Source organism: Phytophthora cinnamomi (assembly GCF_018691715.1).
Source record: "Phytophthora cinnamomi strain GKB4 chromosome Unknown Contig92, whole genome shotgun sequence".
In the NCBI taxonomy this organism is placed as follows: domain Eukaryota; phylum Oomycota; class Peronosporomycetes; order Peronosporales; family Peronosporaceae; genus Phytophthora; species Phytophthora cinnamomi.
This window is the reverse complement of record NW_027151025.1, coordinates 188,478-208,539: the sequence shown is the minus strand read 5'-3', so window position 1 is coordinate 208,539 and position 20,062 is coordinate 188,478. Positions and strand designations below refer to the sequence as shown.

The window sequence follows — 20,062 nt, the reverse complement described above, 5'->3', positions numbered from 1 at the left end:
CCCGGGGAGCGAAGTGGTGAAGTATTCTCGGGAGCGCTAAGGCGGAAGACGAAGGTGTCCCGGTTTGTGAAGTATTGTACAGCTCATCTGAGCTGGGCTCTCCACAGCCGAGACACGCGGCGAGGTCTAGTAGTAGATGCAAATCATAAGACAGTTGAGCCGCTTGCCAGTCCTTCAAAACGCCTACTGTAATCCACGTATGGAGAGCACTACTGTCGTCGTACAGCACTTCGATTTTGTTAGTGCCCTCCTGTCTGGCATTCTGCCACGGTAATTTCTTTGAGTATGGTGTCAACGCGACTCCACAGCGACAACAATTTTCAACAGGCTATCAGCCCGACGCGGGCACAGGGCACTGGTGAAGAAGAATCAAAACATGCGCAAGCAGACGAGATGCTGGTCCACGTGATTGCTGGTTCCGTAGCGCGTACGATCGCACTACAGCCCGCTCAGTTCGGTGAAAGGGCTGGAGGAAGCCCACCAACCCGTCGCTCCCTCAGCTCCTCCTCTCAGACCAGAAAGAAATCTGGTCACGGAGCTCGCAGCCTTAACCCCGCGCACTCGGAGCTCCGCGCTCGCAGCTTTGTTTCTGCGCCCAGGGACTCTGGGATCGCGACCTCTGTGCACGCAGACACCGTGGTGCCGTATAGCACCCGGGACAACGTGCCGCTGGAGCCCCCCCCCCCCACTCACACACACACACATGCACGCAGTGCCTACGACGGCGGATCCGCCGAGCCACGGCACGACGCCCGCCCAAGACACGATGGGACACTGACAGGCGATACAGATCCACCTCACCTCCACCAAGTTCGATGTAAAGATGGAGGGCTGGAGCCGGTGAAAGACTGAGATACAAACCATCTTCCACTGGCAGGGGCTCTTGCAGCTGGTGCGAGGGCGAGAAAGTATTGATGAAGCGGGCGCGTGCCGGGTGCACGAGTACAAGAACTGCTTCAAGACCCGGGAGCACAATGCGCATAAGAATATTGTGCTGTCGCTGCATGGCGACCTCTTGGATCGATATCAAAAACGCTTGCCCTGCGCGTGTATACGCCGCGCGGCTGCGTGCCTACGGCGGCACCCAATGAAGTAATGCACTGTACCTAAGTCAGGACATGTACGCTCGCCGCCTTCGGCAGGGGAGGGGTGATCGATTATGTGGACGACCTGCAACGAATGCGTCGAGAAGTTAAGCGTATCGATATTTCTTTAGCTGAATGTGAAATTACAAGCATCATTCTGTCTGATGCACCCTTTCATTGCTAATGAGCACACGCAGCGTTTGTCTCGTTTGTGTGTGGGTTACGAGAAAGGCCAGCGGGTGCAAGACGCAGTCAATCTGCGAATTGTTCCAGAGAGGCCTTCGCGAGATCAACAGCTTCGCGACACTCGTGATGATTGCCGTGGCGTCCAACGAATATTAATCTCGTGTAGCGGCAGAGTTCGTCGAGTAGTAGTGGGTCGCAACAGGGCAACAATTACCAACCCGGCGGTAATAACAAGCAACGGTACCAGGTGTATTAGCTGGGGTGGTCGTGGAAAGATGAAGCGCCGTTCGGATGATAACGTGCGCAAGAGGCGTGAGGAGATTGAAGAGAAGAGGCTCAAGTCGGGGTGCAATGCGTGCCACCAGCGTGGCCACTGGTGGAAGGAGTGTCCTAGGCTGAAGTCAACGAGCGAGATTTGCACGATGGCAGGTGCGGTGCTCCGCCAATAGACGGTGGTAGCCAGCAGGAAGCCAGTCAGAATGCGCAGACGGAGCGCCCTCGACTGGTCATTGTAGAGACAGAGCCTGTTCAAATGAATTTGCAACGCTAGCAACGTGACGTGAATGGCTATTCTACAATCTACATTCGGTATAAACTTGCTGCACTGGTGGGGCGTGACTTTCAACAACATCTACATCGTGCGAGAGACTCACAGCGCGAAGAACGCTCGATTGAATACTCACCTACGTCATCGCCAGCTGATAATGAGGATGGTGACGGAGATGCCGGCCATCTTGCCATTCGGCGAGCGCATGCTCTGCAAGACCGGGGTCAACTCTAATCGATCCCTAATGATGAGACCGAATGGATTTACTCGATTCGGGGACTCAAATTAACGTGACGGGTGAGCTATCTCCCCCAGGGGTGAAACAAAATGATTGCCGTTCCGTAGTTACTGAATTGGACGCATTCAATTATGTATTACGGTGTCTAGAGATTTGCGTATAATAATATATTAGACAATAATTGCAGTACTACACCATTTGTCAAATGAGAACGGGTGGCTAAGCCGAGCTGAGACCCTTACAACCACCAATTCACCGCCTCCAACCGAGAATCAACCTCCCACAAGGCCCTGAGACCACTTGGCATTTCTCAATCATCAGCCTCTTGACCACGCAACCCTCTGCCTCCTTCCCATCCCTCCCACCAATTCGCCATCATGGTCGGCAACAAGGAGATGTCAGCCTACTTCTATCAGTCCCTCGGTGACTCTATGTTCCGCTGCAAGCTGTGCGGCGCGGACAGGAAGCAGCTGCCGGCGACGGGCTACACCAACCTCATGAGCCACCTCGCCGGCAAGCACGACGACATCCGCTCGCACTTCGCTGCTGCGCACGGCAGTGGCAAGCGGTCGCTGCAAGACTACGGCTTCGTGTCGGAGGAGACGACCCACCGCTACCAGTGGATACGGTGGGTTGTCGATCATAACATGCCGATCAGCGAGGTGGACAATGAGTCCACCGCGCCATGTCATAGTGGCGGCCCATCAGCTCCAAGACTTTGCGCCGGTGCGTGAAGGCGGTTGCTGCCAAGATTGGCGCTGCTCTGGACAAGGGGATGGGTACTGCGTTCGGGATCATGTTCGACGGGTGGAGTCATTACACCATGCACTACAGTACATCGGCATGAGGTCGATGGCGTTGTGCACCAACGCCTCCTTGCTCTTTCGCCGCTGGACGAGGGCCGTCAAGACGCCGATGCCACATCGAGCTGCTGCGTACGGTACTTTCAGTGTACCACAAGACTCTCGACATGGTCCGGTTCCTTGTTAGCGACAATTGCAGCTCAAACCAGGCCACAGCGACTCGGCTCGGCTGCCCTCTGATAGGCTGTGCCAGTCACCGCTTCAACTTGGCGGTTAACATATTTTTTAACTGACCACGAGCCAGCGCTAGACGAGGTGAATAACCTCATGTCTCAGCTGCGGCGTACCAACAACGCGGCCGAGCTGTCCAAGCACACCGAGTTACACGCTCTCAGCGTAACGCCACGCGCTGGTCCTCGACGTTCGAGATGCTGCACCGCTACGTGCGCATCCGGGCGGAAATCCGCAAGGTCGACGCCGTCGAGGACCTGGTGCCGACGGGCGCCACCTACCGCAAGCTGGTCGAGCTGCTCGACCACATGAAGAGGTTTGAGAGTGTGACCTAGTGGCTTCAGCGGCCAGAGGTCAGCATCGCTGAGGTGCGGCTCCTCTTCGACTCTCTTCTCGGTGAGTATGCCGTCATGGGCGAGCATCTCATACCAAGTGCAAGGATCGTACACTCACTCGCTTTTGAGAACGGCATTATGAAGGTCATCAACGGCACCAAGTTGACGAGCGCGGAGGTGGCGGTTTTGGCACCTTTCGAGGTCGACGAGGACAACGGCACCGACCGCTCAGGAGCGGTGACTCGCAACGGCGCTGCAACGCGCTCCAAGAGGAAGTCGCGCGAGCCCGGCTACGCTGAGCAAGTTATGGCAGCTGGGCGCAAGCAGCGGCGTGGCGAGCAAGATGTACGGTACAGCGCCCTTCTCAACCTTATCCCCGCCACCTCCAACGCGTGCGAGCGTTTGTTCTCTGAGAGCAAGATGATTTTGACGCCGCAGCAGAGCTGCATGCGCGCGGCAAACTTCGAGATGCTATCATTCCTCAGGGCGAACCGGACTTGTGGAATGTGACCACGCTGATCGATGTCGACGCCGAGGTCTGACTGTATGAGTCTCTCTCTCTTAAACAGAGCGAATACACAGTAATTTCGACCGTGATTATTACTGCCGCAAGCTAGATGGCCGTGCTTATTACGTCGTTGTAGCGTTTCCAGTTCCGTACAGTACTGTATTCCCCCTCCTCTGCTCTGCCCAACAATGTGGTAGTGTTGGAGCAAAAGGAACTAATTAAGTCTGCAACTGGAACTTACGGGCTGGTAGACGTTGCCGGCTCTATGCTGCTGACAGTAGTGAACGAACTTGTCGGACGTGTAGAGAGACGTGTGCTTGAGGGTGTGCGCTACTCTCAGGATAAAAAGTGAACTTGATATCGCAGCCTCATATGCTGTTTGACTGTGGCTGCAAACTCACCATGTCTGACGACCAATGCGTGACCTCGGTTGACGAAGCCTGAGTTGAAGCTAACGTTTGTGTTGCAAAATGACCTGTATCGCATGCGAATGAAATGCCACAACAAGATCGCGCCGAGTGTCCAGAAGCGAACGGATGGTCGAAGCGTGATGGAACGGCTCCATAACCGCATGAACCGTGTCGTTAGGGGCATCACCAAGGAGATTGTCAAGAACAAGGTTGGTTTTGGAGTAAAGAGAAGCAGTTGATGATGCTTTTATCGAGACGCTCGAGGTCAATGTCTTTTTCAAGGCGATGATCAGTTACAATTCAGCGTTCCTGTGGTGCGTATAAAGGTTGGTCCACCTACTTACCCTACGGAAGGCTCCAAGGCGAGAGCTCCGGTTGAGATCGTCGATTCTACACCCAAAGTGGTGGTTATGAGTGACGTGCTGCAACCGACATGGCACCAATGGGACAGCGGCGGCGGTCTGAAGCAGCTCGGGCTGCTCTCATTCGTGATGCGTGTTTTGATGATGACTTTTGTGCCGTCTCCGACGGCACGCATACTGCCTGGATCACCACGTTCGCGGTCGAAGCGCCAGAGAAAATCGCCTGTGCACCTACATGACCATGTGGTGAACAGTGTGTGGGTCCTTAAGGATCAGGCTGTACCTACGATTTACAAGGAAGTGCGTGTATCACCCCAGTGGCTACAGTGAAGACGCGCTATGCTGGAAGAACGCGTATCCGCGGGACCTGGAAGTTGGTGCCGCGCTCAACTTGGCGAGGACCCAAAGCAATTACGTGCAGAGGGATATATGTGATCAAGAGGAGTGAAAGTGGAGAGATCAAACGCGTTAAGGCTCGCCTTGTTATCCGCGGCTTTAAGCAGCTGACTGGATTGGAATACACGGAGACCTACGCCCAGTTATCCGATTCGAAATGGAAAGATCGGCTATCTACTTTGCCCTCCAACGCGACTGGCCAATGCTACTGTATGGCATGAAGGAAGCCTTCCTGTACGGCTCCCTGAGAGAGCTGATTATCGTGGAGCAGCCTCCACGCTTCTAAAGCCAACCGGGAGGGTTTCTGTGTAGGCCTACGGTAGGCTCCCATCGTGTAGAACCGCATGCTGTACACTGCGTTGCAGTGTATTGGTTTCAGTCGCCGTGACTCTGATAACGACCTGTACGTCCGAAAAGCCCACCGGATTTGTGCCGACGCGTACCGCAGATGCTGGCAGCTGACTTTGAGCTGTGAGCTTGGTCCGGTCAAGTACTTGTTGGGTGTAGAGATAGTGATTGACCCCGCCGACAAGAGGGTCGCTCATTGTCAACGCCAGCTTGTACGCAACGTCCTCAAAGATTCAACAGGATTGCGTGCAATGGCTGCACGACGCCTGAGGCTTCGTTACCACAGCAGGTCAGGCCACCGCCGAACGATACATATCTTCTCCATCGTGAACTAGTGCGAGCGTTGCAACATTTGGATTCGGCCTCCAGACCAGACATTACCGATGCTGTTAGTAACCTCGGCAAGTTTCTGAGCAGTTACAACTACGAACACTACTTCGTGGTGAAGCGTGTTCTGCGCTACATAGCGAGAACAGTAAACTACGGACTTGTCAATGATGTTGGTGACGGATCCCAGTGAGCTTGGCCTACTTCACGGATGTTGATTATGCAAATGAAGTTGGTGACCACAAAAGTAACTGCGGGTATTGCCGTGACATGCTTGAGGTCCTCCCTTTGCCTGAGACCGAAGACTCTGATCGAAGTGCTAATAAAGTTGGAGACGCTAATGGCCGTGCGAAACAACAACTTGACCCTTGCAATTGCCTTACTGCAAGACTTATTGCCGGACAAGCACTGTTCTGCCTGGCTGAAGGTGGGTACCGGCAAATCCTGTTGGCTATATCTGACGGTTGACAACAGCGACATCTCAATGCCGATGACACCGACGTCGCGTGGGATTGTGAGGTACTGTACAACTTATCTGTGCTGGGCTCGCCAGAGCCGAGACCCCCGGCGTGGTCTAGTTGTAGATGCACATCATAAGACAGTTGAGCCGATTGCCAGTCCTTCAAAACGCCTACTGTAATCCACGTATGGAGAGCCCTACTGACGCCGTACAGCACTTCGACAGTGTCCGTGTCCTCCTGCCTGGCTTCTGCCCTGGCAATTCCTCTGAGCATGGCGTCAACGCGACTTTACAACTACGATAATTCTTAACGCTGTTTTGCTGCGGACAAGGATGTAGAGGCCAATGGTCTCCGGGCTGAAAACGTGGCTGGGCACAGCTCGGCTACGGACGCAGACGAACCAATGACGCGCAGTACTCAATCATCCACTTCTTGCTGTCTGACGACTACGGCACGCGCCTTGACGGGGAGGTGTGTATATCTGGGGAAGGGGGGGGAGGGGGCGGAGAAGAGGGAAGGAGATCAAGGGGACCGGCATAAGGCGCAGCAGTATTAAAGACCACAGATTATCGGCGTACTGGCTGACGCGTCAGCTGCTCGAAGAAGGGAGCCGTGCGCTGACAAAAGGCAAGCCAAGATATACTAACCAGCGGGGAGATCGAAGCGGAGGACGCGCAGCCACCAAGGCCGGCATGTCGTCCATGCAGGGGTGAGGGCATTTATAACCGATGGATATGAAAAGTCTGTGGGGAGCACAAATAGTGGTCCGCCCACTATTGTCATGGAGACGTCTTTATTTAGAATAGACACATAGACAACCGAGTGAAAACGCACACTACCGTTTACTAAGCCGTGTTAAAGCACGGAGAAGCTCTGGGTTTTTATCGTGAAGAACACGCAACTACTGTGCTTTTCTGTCGTTTTGCCTCTGCTTGGGAGGTAGTTACGCAAGCAGTTGCCCATCTCAAAGGATCTACCTAATTTGTCAGTCTCTCTGCTAAAACCGGCCCTAATTGTCGGCGCTCTGGTTGGCTAATATTATCGACTGGACAACGGGTGGTCTTCCCTCGCAGACTCGCCGGCTCAAGACGAAGCTCGTCGGTCAAGCTAGCATCACCTCGCGACCAAAGCGCTGCACGGCACGCACACGCCAAACCAGCGTAGCTTATCGGCAGAGTCCCGCTCGCGGGGGGTGGAGGTTCGATTCCTCCTGTTGGTATATCTCGGTGTGCGTGCGTGTGGCGTATGGTGAAGCTGGGGCCAGCTGCCAAAGATAGAAGACAAGCCAGCTGCGACGGCAAGAAGGCGAAGACGGTTAGCAGTACCACGACGGCAAGAAGACGAAGGCGATTAGCAGTACTGCAACGTGATGGTAGACAGACCGCGCAGGTACTGTAGGCATTGTGTGTGTGGCACATCTATCTAATAGCACTTCATGCGTACTACAGCTTTGTGGCGTTGGAGCACAAGCGCAGCTCAGCGGCCAAGGATGAACGTATGTATATATGCTATGCAGCAGGTTCATGGCGGCTACGTATTTGCGGTGCAGTGTGCGAGTAGCCCCAAGTGAGAGGAGCAATATCACGGTGCGCTGTGGTGCTGAGAAGATCGAGCTGCTGTATGAGGCAACAGATATCGAGAGGCAGAGGCAGCCCTGTCTGAGCGAGGATTTCGGTCGGCACTGACGAGATTATGGCCGCCGAGATCGCAAGAGCGCGAGTATTCTTTAAAGTGCTTCGTGCGTGAACAGTGTTGTGTCAGCATAGTGATGGATTCAGCAATCCCGTTGCCCACCTCACTAAGTTGCCGGTTAAGCATTAAGAATGGACAACCATTTGAAGCTTGCCGTGACAAAGTGCCCCCCCCCCCCCTCTCCATCGTTCGTGTTTGACGTCGCAGATGGCCACCGTGTACTAAGAGCGAAGGTGGAGGAGCATTTTTCAAGCAAGTTACCAGGCCAATGGAATAGCAACTTCGACACCTACCTCAAGCCGACCAACAACGCAAAGCAGAAGCATTTCGAAGTGCTGTGCCAAGAAAATGCGGCGCTGCTTGCGCAGCTAGAAAACGTGTGGCATAAGGCACGATTGCGGCGCAACGGCCAAGCTGGGTTTGAGCTGGAGCTCTTCGTTTACGTACCCAAACCAGAAGCGCAGGCAACGTTATTGCGGCGTGCTACTGCTGCGCGCTTTCAAGAACAAATGCCACACATCGCAGCCTTTGTCCGCGAGCGACAGATCGAACCGGGTGAAGCTTCGCAACCATACATGGTGGTCACGCAAGCTCGTCTTCCAGACGGAGCCCCATTGACCGTGCCCGACAGCACCACATTTCGACAGATGCAGCACATTGACGCCCAGCAACCTGCTATAGATAGAGCGACGGGTGCATAGCAGCAGCGGGCTGACAGCGAGTATTGCATGGTGCGTGTGAAGCTTCACGGCGTCCCGGTGCCTCTGGAGGTGAACGTTGTCGATCTCCGAGCTGCCCTCGGACTTCCAAGCTACAGTTTGCGGCAAGAAGAAGAGCAACGCTCCAGTTGCGTGAATAAGCTCTTGAAGCTCTTCGTACATGTGGATCTTGGCATTGTCCAAGATCACAATCGATCGTGGCAGAGGCCATGGGTTGAGCAATGGAAGAATTTTTGCTTAAACACATTGTGAAACCCCACACGCGTGAAAGTTCCTTCCACATCGCCCCACCCAAAAAAGCCCTGCACGTCCATAGCTGCCAGAATAGATACGCGATTTCCTCGGCTGAACGGAACGGACACCTGCGCTGGGGTGTTTCTTTCCGACCAACCGTATCGACGTAGTACAGATCTAACAGAAAAGCAGTTTGCGGTGCGTTAGACATTTAGGAATCCGCAATAAAAAATAAAGCCAAGTGCCTTACCATCCATCTTTTGACGTCTCGTCAATAAAACCTAGTTGATCTGGGCCGCTGTAAAAGGGCAGAAGCCTCCCAACGTACTCTCGGCGCTCTCTCGGAACGCTTTCTCGAGCCCTCTTTGTTAGAACCTTCCTCGTCAAATTTAGGTCGAATTGTAGCGCGCGACATATAGTTGAGTCCGAAACGTTAATTGTGTCCTTGTAGATAGCTCGAAGCTTGTACCGTAGCTCCTCAAAGTAGAAGCAGGGATGGTTTGCTACGTATTGGCGCACGAATACACACACCTCACTTGGCCAGCGCGAAGTCTTGGCACGTGGCTGGTTCTTCAAAACGTTTCCGGTAGCGCGAAACCTTGTATACCAGCGACTTAAACTACGAACAGATACTCCTAAAACACTAGCTACAGTTGCGTTGTCAACAGAGTACACATACATTAGCACGATGCCTCTCCAACGCATTTCTATCGAGTAGGTCATTCTAAACTCTGCTCCAGTTGCTAAGCGCTCGATGGCTAGGTAAATCTCAGCCATTCGGACTTTTTCAAGTCGGAGGTACCTTCGTAAGCACTTTCGTAGGAGTTTGGTAGGAGTTGGGTTGGTGCGATCTGATTGGATAAAACTGTAACCACAATGAATAAATTGCTATTGTGCACACCATAAAAATGCTTAAGAAACCTAACCTTCTGTGCGAAGGAGGCACTATTTGAAGCCCGATTTGCCAAAAGGGCTGAAAGGCACAATAGATAATAATAGACTATCCACATCGGTATTAAAACTAATAGGTTCGTACCGATATCATATTATTTTGCCACCTTATAAGTGATTCAGACATATGCGTTTATATAGTGATTTGCACCTGCACCAAAAACTCTGAATAAATAAAATCCAGAAAACTATTATAACTACCTCGACTGTCCTCAGTAGCCCATTGTAAGTAAGAGCCATGCCATATCCTAATCCTCAACAACCGCATCATTTCCTGCCGGAGGTTGTTGATGTCCAGCGTGAGGTTGAACACGCGCGACCCGAATGCCTCGTGGTCGCGCTGGTGCCGCTTCTGGGTCGCACTCGTGTAGTAGCGCTTTTTGCGCTTCTTGTCGGGCACACCAGCGAATGAGGCGGGGCTGGGCAAGCGGGGTTTTCGAGGTACCGTGCACGCCTCTCCCTTGCCTTGCAGCTTGGACAGCCCAGCGCCGTCGTCCTCGGGCTTCAGCGAGAGCTTGCTTGACTGGCAGGTCCTCGAGCTTGCGCTCTGGTGGAGACCACAGCAGATCCGAAATCTTCTGCCCTTGGGAGTTTAACTAATGCTGGGGCGGGGAAGACCTGAGCAATTCTCTACTCGAACGCAATGTGTTTCTAGGCACAAGTGCCTGTACTCGCCGTCGACAATTGGTGACGATCGCATCAGCCTATGCTCGTTTTCGCCATCTCCACGACGAGCTGTTGGCGACTTCACACTGTGAAGTTCACGGCCGCGGTTTCAAGGCTCTCGCTCGCGAGTGAAGGTTGCCAGCTCCAGCTGTATATAAATGCACTCGGCGCTCCTGCCGCCACGCTCTTTTTCCTGCGCTGCAGGGTGCGCCAACCGCCCCACAAGACGCAAAAAGGCAACTTCAACCCACCTACCATCACTCACGGTATCAGATTAGACGGGGTGGGCGACGCGGATCCTGCCGTTCCAAAAGCCGCACAAGCGCCGAAGAACTCCGCTCGTCATCCCTCCGCCCGCTGTCCCAGGACTCCGCACTCAGCATTCCGCACTCCGCAATTCGCCATGGAAGTCCAAGAGCGAAGGAGCAGTCTCAGCCTCAGCCCCGACGACGTGGCCGACGACCTGAAGGAGGCGCTGCAGCTCTCGAACCAGGACGAGGCCCAGCCGCTGGCCGCCCAGGACGAGGCTGCGCGCCGCGAGACGCTGCGCACGCTGCGCCTGGCCTTCGTGGGCAACGTGGACAGCGGCAAGTCGAGCCTCATCGGGACGCTGATCAAGGGCGAGCTGGACGACGGCCGCGGCTCGTCGCGCCAGGCCATCTTCCGCCACAAGCACGAGGCCGAGTCGGGCCGCACCAGCAGCGTGGCCACGGCCTACCTGGGCTTCGACGCGCGCGGCGAGCAGATCCTGTCGCGGCGCGCGGGGAAGCTCATCCCGTGGGCCGAGCTGGCCAAGATGGCGCACAAGCGCATCCAGCTCATCGACCTGGCGGGCCACGAGAAGTACCTCAAGACGACGGTCTTCGGGCTCACGGGCATGCAGCCCGACGTGGTCGTGGTGGTCGTGGGCGCCAACATGGGCGTCAAGCGGATGACCAAGGAGCACCTGGCCATCGCCGTGGCAGTGAGTGGAAGAGAGGAGGCTGTGTGTGTGTGTGTGCTGAGGTGCACTGACGCCTTGTTGATGTTGTGGCTGTGGACAGTTGGAGATCCCCATCGTGGTGGCGCTCACGAAGATCGACATCGCGCCCAAGAACGTGGCCAAGGAGACGCTCGCGACGGTCCGCCAGACGCTGAGACGCTGTGAGTGCCAGAACTGCACCAGCAGTTGCTAAATTCTGTAGATTTACGTCTTGTGACGACTTTTTTCTTCTTCTTGGTAGACGGGAAGATGGCGATGCTGGTGAAGACGACGGAGCAGGCCGTGACAGCAGCCAAGGGCATCCCGTCCAACCGCGTCACGCCCATTCTGCCCATCTCCAACGTTACGGGCGACGGACTGGAGAACCTCCGCCGAATACTGTACGAGACGTCGCCGTCGGCTTTGTTCAAAGCGGGGCTGTCTGCCTCGACGCTGGCGACGACCAAGTCGATCAACCAGGAGGAAAGCATCGCAGTTGCAGCATCAGCGACTGCCGGTGACTCGAAGCAAAAGGCAGTATCTGTGGCCGACGTGATTGAAATGCCGATCGACGAGACGTACCAGGTTCCTGGCGTGGGGTTTATCCTTGCGGGGACATTGGTAACTGGAAGCTTCAAGGTGAACGACGCCTTGCAGATCGGACCCGACTACAACGGACACTTCCACAAGGTTACCGTGCGCTCCATGGAGTCGATGTACATGCCTCTGAAAGAGCTCGTGCCCGGGCAGACTGCAGCGCTTGCAGTTCGCTCCGTGAACAAGAAGTTCACACTGAGTCGCGCGACCTTCCGCAAAGGAATGATTTTGCTGAGCCCTGATATCAAGGTCGACGACTACGTCTCGCGAGTGTTCGAGGCCCGTGTCGTGATCCTGCACCACCAGACCACCGTCACCGTCGGCTACCAGCCGATGGTTAACTGCAGAACGATTCGACAGACCGCCGAGATCATCTCGATTGAATCGAACCAGGAGGTCATCCGAACAGGGGACCGTGCGCTCGTGCGCTTCCGGTTCATTCATGCGCCGGAATTTTTGAAGAAGGGAATGCGCTTTGTCTTCCGCGACGGCCAAGCTAAAGGGATCGGCAAAGTCGTCCGAATAATCCCTACGGGGCAATGCGACGCGCTGTGAGCATGATGTTTTGATAGGCGACGAGAGAAACTGAATGAACCAATTTGTTATTACCTCGATGACCTGGTCTTTTAGAACCACAAAACGGGAGGGGGGAGCCTTCCCTCTTCTGTATCGGTGTTTGGTATGCTACAAACCGTCTTGCCACCATTTTTTTTACCGTGAACCTTCACGTAATCGTTCGCAGAAGCCAAAACCCGACGCAGCGTAGAACGCCATCGTTGGTCGGCACAATTTGATAAAGGCTTGAGAGCAAAAGTGGTCGAGACCACAGCAACACCGGCCAGGCCAGGTCAAGCACTTGTTGATCGAGACGGCCAGCTCATGAAGTGTGTCATTGCGACTGATTTCATAGACTACCGTTGCTGTGAGTCCGAGATTGTGAAAAACTTTTTTCACTGGAGACGTATAATGGTGCACCGATGTACATCTATGATAAAACTACGTGGATCCTTTTGCGGGTTTTACTGTTGAGCAAGACTGTCTGTATAACTAATCCAGCGTACGTCGGGGTCATGCGAGCGTTGCAGCAAAGCTTCCCTGGATTTATTATCTTACTTCACGGTAATTTTTGCGTTTTGGAGCGAGATCGAACGCAACACGTAACGCGTGAGATTTGTGAAGTACCTCAGCGACTCACTCGATCGGTGACCGCTGCATGATAAGATTGTGTTTTCCCGTGCGTAGCCTTATGATTGGCAAACCATTGGAACGCAACGACGTGTTGGAAAGCGATTTCCAGCGTTGGCAGGCAACAGTAGCTGAAGTTCAGAAACTTAGTTATAGGGAGAGCTCATACTATTGAATATGACAGGATCGAATTGCATTCCCTCGAGTTAGTCTTTCGGAGCGCTTGATTGTCAGTGCTTAATACTTCTAAGTACTCCGGTGTAGTGAAATTCGTTTCATAATTGTTTTGCATCGCTTAGCATTTAAATACCGACCGGGAGGTTGTCGCTGCTGTTGCTGTGGAAAAGCAGGTCTAGCATCTCTTCTTCTTCAGCTGTGTACATATCCTGCAAGGGTGAGCGCCTTCCGATGGCGAGGAACATTTGCTCGACGAGGCAAATATTTGACTGCACATCCACCGACACCTCTTCACCCCTGTTACTAGCATCTTGCGCGAAGTGCTGCACGATCCGTTCCACCAGCGGGGCGACGTAGCGCTTCCGCTGCTTTTCGTTTAGGTGCTTCTCCACGACTATAGAAGGCAGTCGATGTCAGCTCACTGCACGTACAGAAGAACAAGAAGCTGCGCGGCTTACATTCGTTGATTTCTTGACTATTCGAGCTGCATTTGTTCTCGGTAATCTACGAAGCGTAAGACGAGAAAGTGAGTGAAGGTTTGCATACTAGAATGTCTACGCGGACAAACCTGGAGTGTGAGGAACTTTTGCACCTCCATTAAAACTTCCTCGCTGACAAAAGACTCATTCTGACAAAAAAGCGTAATCGGAAGGTTAGAAGCCACGAGAAACGTAATTCCAATAAGGTGTGTAGGCACCTGTTTCTTGGCTTTCTTTCCAGGAGAAGGTGCGGGTGCTGCGGTTGGAGTTGGCTCTGTGGTGACTAGTATTGCTGTCACAGGTGCTTCTTCAGCTTCACCTACTGCCGGGGCTGACACAGCAGGGGTGGCTACTTCGTGCTTGTGCTCAGCCGATTGCTCGGTCTTATGTTCAACCGTTGGTTCGACCTTGTGCTCTTCGCGCTGCTCAGTTTTTGGTAGATCATTTCCAACAGCAGCATTCGCTGGTAGAGGATCACTCGCTATAGCCACAGTTGGGAGAACTTCCTTAGTCACAGGAGGAATACCTTCCTTCTCGATAACTTCTCTCGGGGTATCAATTGAGCACGGTGCCTCGACCGTGCCGGCAGGAGTCACCACTTCGGCCCCTCCCTCGAATGCACGGCTTGTGTGCGGAGTCGCTGCGCGCTCAGATACTGCCGCAGGCGTGGCATATCCACCATTGCCGGTTCTTGGGGAGGCTGCAACGTCCGCAGGACGGTTCTCTTCCGTATGATCCTGTGGCACCACCTCTGGCTCGGAAACCTTAACGTTATCCGCGGAATTGTTCGGTTCTGCGTGACTGTTATTCTCCTCCTTGATGACATCCGCTTCAGTCGGATGCTCGGCGTGCTTGTCATTGATCACGGGTTCCACCACGTCGACAGGTTGCGCTGGCACGACAATGACTTGAGCAGTCTCCATAGATCGGATCGAGTTCACTTTTTGCTGGCGCAGTCGAATTGACAATGGCAACGGCAGGCTGAATTTGCGGCGTGCAACCCGATTGCACCTTAGCAACGGATCCTGCTTCAAAATACTCATCCAGCAAAGACTTCGAACAGTGCAACACCAGGAATACCACTAAGACAGCGAGGCCTGGTGCATTTTAGCATACAACATACTTTCCATTTTTAACAAAGCGGTAGCAACAAGCCTCAAACCTTGCCTGGATATGCAACGACAAGCGCCATCGCTCTCATTTACTTGGTCTTCTTCTCTTCGCCAGTGTTCGCCTCCAACGCGGCTACCGATTCCTGGAGCGCGGTGAACTCCTCCTTCGCGAAGTCCAAGAACTGCTTGGCGTTGATGCCAACGCACGGGTCCACGAGCACGTTCAGACCGAGGTTATCGCCCATCGACAGGATGGCCACGCCTAGGTTCACGTACGGCGGTGGAGGCACGAAGCCGTAGAAGCCCGACACCTGACTCTTGCACAGGCTCATTTCCACCACGCTGGCGCGGACGTTGCTCGTGGCCACGGACATGCGACCAGTGGTGAAGTGCACGATCGCACGCATAAGCGGTGCCGGCAGCATGGACACCAGGTGGCTCGACCAGTACACGAAGTACTTCTCTAGCGAGTTCTTGGCCTCGTTCATGGCAGCAGTGACCTTGTGCAGACGCTCGGCCGAGTCCTCAATGCCGACCGGCAGGTCGATCACGAGCGACGAGAAGCGGTTGCTGGTGTGGCGGATGACCTCCGTGCTGGAGCGCATGTCCACGGGGATGGCGCAGCGCACCTTGAGCGTCGGGGCGACCGAGTCGCCCACAGCCAACATCGTCTTGCGCATGGCGCCGGCCACCACATTGAGCATCACGTCGTTCACCGTGGCGCGGAAGTGCTTGCCCACCGCCTTGGTAGTCTTGACCGAGTAGATCATGTTGTAGGACAGACGCTTGTGCTTGCCGCCGGGGCGCTTGAAGACCGTGGCCGGCTCGCGGCGAGCCACGAGCGCGAACATGTGGTAGGAGATCACGTACAGGGACCAGAAACACACGTACAGGAAGACTATGACGTCCTTGATTGTCTGCGACAGGGGCTTTCTGGGCTTCTTGGCCTTGGGGTTCTTCTTGGCCTGCGCGCGCTTCTCCAGCATGGCGTCGAAGAGCTCACTCTGGTCGCTGAGCTTGGCCATGGCCGTGGCGAGGGAGGCGCCGTCGCCCAGGCAGTGGTGCACCTTCCAGCCCACGCTGGTGACGCCCGGGTTGCCCTTGGGATCGTGGATCACGTGCATCTCCCATAGCGGCTTGTCGAAGTCCAGCGGCGAGTTGACCAGCGCCGACTCGACGTACGACATGATGGTCTCGCCCTCCCCGAGCGTGTGCTCCACCACGTTCTGCGCCACGTCGTAGTCGGGCAGCTCCACGTACTTGTAGACGCCCGTCTGGTAGTCGCCGCACACGACGCTGCGCCAGCGCAGGAAGAAGGCGTCGTGCGGCAGGCGCGCGCGCAGACGCTCCACGTAGTCGGCCGCGGTCATGTGGCCCTCCACGGTGAGCACGGACACAGGGATGGACAGGTTGGAGGGCACCTCCGTCACGAGCGTGGACAGCCCGATGTTGGACAGCTTGCGCGTGAGCTTGCGGCGCTGCAGCTTGTCGTCCGGGTCGGAGGCGTCAGCGGCGTCGCGCGCGCTCTGGCGCTGCTGCGAGACGACACCCGACAGCGCCAGCACCAGCACCACGGCCATCAGCAGCACGGGCGCGTCGCTCAGCGTGGGCCCGTTGGCCGCGAGCCGCACCAGGAGGCTGTTCTCCACGTCCATCTTGGGAGCTCTTCGGAGGTCGCTGGTATTTTGCGGAATGGCCGAAAGTGAGCCCGTCCGTCAGCGGCTGGGTGGATCCCAGCGGTGACGCGCCGCCCAGACCAGCCAATCGGAGGCGTGATACTTGACTAAGTGCGAGTGCGACATGCGCTGCTGGTCCCGGACGTGAACTTGGGACTTTGACATCAACAAAATTCGGTGGCAAAAGCACACATGGGGGACACGGACACGTGCGTGGTGTGCCTCGAAGCACCAGGCCCACTGCAAGGGCGGGCACTCGCTTGCGCCCCGCCGCTGCATGCTTCGGCTTGCTCCGACAGGAAGGCTTGACACGGCCGCTGTCATGAGCGTGGCTCGGCGGAGCGGGCCGACCGCTCTATGCGCGGCCAACTTCAGCGCGCCGAATGTGACAGACAGCGGGTGCTCGGGGGCGTGGGGAATCTGCAGGAGATGAAGGAGCGCTGGCTGGCCCTGCATGTTGAGTGAGGATGCCGAGTGCCTGCGGTGTCGCCACTTTTCCGACCTTGCGTTTCGACTCATGGTTCGCGCGGGACCAGCTCGCAGTCGCGAGTCCATTATTGTTCAACGAAAGCAGACTGTCTGCCGCTGTGCCGATGGCGATCACCAAGCTGCGATCGAAGCATGTTGACGCTTGCCTCTGCATGCAACTTGCATTGCAAGCACGTCATAAGCGGAATGTCGCGAATGGCGAATGGTGAATGGCGAACGGCTCCGATCGCTGGATATACAGTATCGATGCCAAACACCCCTAGTTAGGCTTGCACCCTGCTTCCAGCTTTGTTGCTAGACTCACCAAGTGAGCGCAGCGATTACTGAGGCGGGTCGGTCTTCAATACAACTCTCGAACTCGGTGTATCGAGACCTCAAGTCGAGAAACGCGGGGCTTAAGCAAGACCGCGCGCTATTTCGAAACCTTTCGCATTCGAAACTCTTCGTTGCAAAAAGGGAGCCCGAGGCGATCAATCAGTTTTGGTCAACATAATTATGCATGCACCACGCCTAGCAAATGCAGCACGCGCGCTACTTCGAAGGGCAGTTTCTCCTGTTGTGGCGTGTTTGACCTCAATTGCTGCACATGAACGCCCTCTTCGCTTTATCAACTTTACATGTAGTCGTATCTCTTTCTTTCGCCAAGTCTTGATGCTCAGTTTCTACAGGAGGTGCTCGGTGTTGCTCGTCAACCTTGGGAAGACCAGGGCAATCTCATTCGCTGCTCCCGTAAACACCGTGGAAACGTGAGCGTGAGCAGAATATCTCGCAACGGGGCCAGAGAGTTATACACATATATAGGATAGATTGTCTAGACTCAAGCCCTTTGCTCTGGCCTCGCCGCCCTGCATACGGTTATATGTTAGCGTGGTCGCCACTCAACTGCCTAATGCTCGGGTGGCCTACTACGAATGACTCATTAGTAATGAAGGGAAGAACACACCGTCACTGACCTTGGAAGCTGCCAGCTTCGACATGACGAGACTGCATCGCAATGATAAATAAGGTAGCCGCTAGGATTCAAGCTTGATCACAGTGCAACAACCTCGAACCGGCAGTGACATCCTCTATCACACTTGTACGTAAGCATTTCGACCCAATGATGCCTCGATTCCAGCTTTGGGTTCATGCTGTGCGTCGTTGCTGCGTTTGCTGCGTACATGTGTACGACTTCTGGGCAGGAAAGCACATGTCGTATGCAATGCCGCAGGACTTGGTGTCGGAGGCGACGAGGTGAAGTAAGCTGTGCTTGGCACATTGCCGTCTGGTTCCCTTCCCGGGCTCCCTTTTTGCAACCAATAGTTCCAAAACCTTCGAAGTAGCTCTCCATTTTGCGAAAAGCCCCTCAGAAATGCCCAAGACTCTTCGACCAAGAGGCACGCCATGGGCAGCAAAGACGTACCGAACTCTGCCGTCGAATTTGGAGTCCAGGCCGCTGGCTGGGCTTCTCCTTCGTCACTCTGGAATTTGCCCCAAGATACAAGCGCTCGCATCACTGTCGTCTGTGTGAGCTCCCTCCGCATTATTAATAAGCTCGGATGAGGATATCGGATCTGCTATGGTCTCCACCAGAGCGCGAGCTCGAGGACCTGCCAGTCAAGTTAGCTCTCGCTGAAGCCGAGGACGACGGCGTTGAGCTGTCCAAGTTGCAAGACAATGGAGAGGCGTGCACGGTACCTCGAAAACCCCGCTTGCCCAGCCCCGCCTCATTCGCAGGTGTGCCCGACAAGAAGCGCAAAAAGCGCTACTACATGAGTGCGACCCAGAAGCGGCACCGGCGCGACCACGAGGCATACGAGTCGCGCGTGTTCAACCTCACGCTGGACATCAACAACCTCCGGCAGGAAGTGATGCGGTTGCTGGAGTACCGGGATCTGCAGACGAGGCGTCTGCTTATGAGTCGCCAGTGTATGGAGAATGAGCTGCTGAAGACAGTCGAGGCGATGATTCGTGGGGTGAAGGAGAACAGCACTGTGGCCCCAGAGTGCAGGCTGTCACGTACCAGTACGACTCGGGCCCAATCCGACACGGCACGCGCTGCTTTGATGGCTCGGAGAGGCATCTATGAGTTCGTTACTCAACTGGACAAGGCGAGGTTCTCGTGCGTCATTTCTAGCATGCGAGCGGTGTTCGCTGAGGACGAAGAGAACCCAGACGATGAAAAGGCCGCAACAATTCGTCGAGTCTGTGGTGTCGGGGGATGTATGGTCGAGGTGGCGGGTAAGTTCACATTTCCGTTCATGCACCACCTCGCTATGGTTCTGTTCCCCCACGCTGCTGGGGATGAAATGCTGTTAGCCCGAGTGATCGGATTGAGGATCACGTGCCCAGTGCGCTTTTTCTTGTATTTCAATTCGCAGCGGGAGCTAGTCTTACAGCTGGCACAGGCTGATTTGTTGTCGGCGCTGAAGGAGGCACGGCCGAGAGAGATAGAAATGCTAGTGAACAGTGCTTGAATGTAGTCGAGATCGATGGGCATGAAGGAAATCTCTCCCTAGATCTTAGTTAGTATGGTGGAATGAGCAGCTTTCTTTGGCATTTTTCAATGGATTCGATTTTAATCGTTTAAAAAAACACATACACTGTACATTGTGCAAGTAGCAAGATCGTGAAAGTCAGAACATGTTGTTCTTGTTGTTCCAACATGTTCTGACTTTCTCGATCTTGCTCCTTGATCCAACAACATGTAGCACAATATTGTTGAACGTCACGTGACGATAGCTACGACCAAGATGTTCGTACAAAATGAGTAACCAGTTTTTCACTCTCGCTTTACGAAACTACCGTTCGGGGAAATGAGCGCGTCGCTGAAAAACGCAAGATACTCTACCTAACAGATTGATAATTGGAGATGTAGTGTGGTGGAATGTCCCTCCTCTCAGGAACA

General features: G+C 54.7%; 5 protein-coding genes across 5 annotated transcripts; 3 read left to right on the top strand and 2 right to left on the bottom strand.

The window, feature by feature from the left end:
- Positions 1-2,433: 2,433 nt before the first annotated feature.
- IUM83_02736 (RWD domain-containing protein 3) lies at positions 2,434-3,425 on the top strand (the record flags this gene model as incomplete). The annotated part of the gene is made up of 2 exons (XM_067926678.1): positions 2,434-2,782; positions 3,196-3,425. The coding sequence occupies 2 exons, from the start codon at positions 2,434-2,436 to the stop codon at positions 3,423-3,425; spliced, it is 579 nt and encodes a 192-aa protein (XP_067784125.1).
- A 7,477-nt stretch (positions 3,426-10,902) lies between these two features.
- IUM83_02735 (GTP-binding protein 1) lies at positions 10,903-12,612 on the top strand (the record flags this gene model as incomplete). Its single annotated transcript, XM_067926677.1, has 3 exons — positions 10,903-11,463; positions 11,543-11,642; positions 11,723-12,612. 3 exons carry the CDS (start codon positions 10,903-10,905, stop codon positions 12,610-12,612), a joined length of 1,551 nt encoding a protein of 516 aa, XP_067784127.1.
- Positions 12,613-13,544: 932 nt separating this feature from the next.
- On the bottom strand, positions 13,545-14,821 carry IUM83_02734 (uncharacterized protein; the record flags this gene model as incomplete). Its single annotated transcript, XM_067926676.1, has 4 exons — positions 13,545-13,813; positions 13,878-13,923; positions 13,988-14,047; positions 14,117-14,821. The coding sequence occupies 4 exons, from the start codon at positions 14,819-14,821 to the stop codon at positions 13,545-13,547; spliced, it is 1,080 nt and encodes a 359-aa protein (XP_067784126.1).
- A 278-nt stretch (positions 14,822-15,099) lies between these two features.
- On the bottom strand, positions 15,100-16,665 carry IUM83_02733 (acyltransferase ws dgat mgat family protein; the record flags this gene model as incomplete). The annotated part of the gene is made up of 1 exon (XM_067926675.1): positions 15,100-16,665. One exon carries the CDS (start codon positions 16,663-16,665, stop codon positions 15,100-15,102), a length of 1,566 nt encoding a protein of 521 aa, XP_067784384.1.
- A 2,048-nt stretch (positions 16,666-18,713) lies between these two features.
- Positions 18,714-19,631, top strand: IUM83_02732 (uncharacterized protein; the record flags this gene model as incomplete). Its single annotated transcript, XM_067926674.1, has 1 exon — positions 18,714-19,631. One exon carries the CDS (start codon positions 18,714-18,716, stop codon positions 19,629-19,631), a length of 918 nt encoding a protein of 305 aa, XP_067784128.1.
- Between the last annotated feature and the right edge of the window lie 431 nt (positions 19,632-20,062).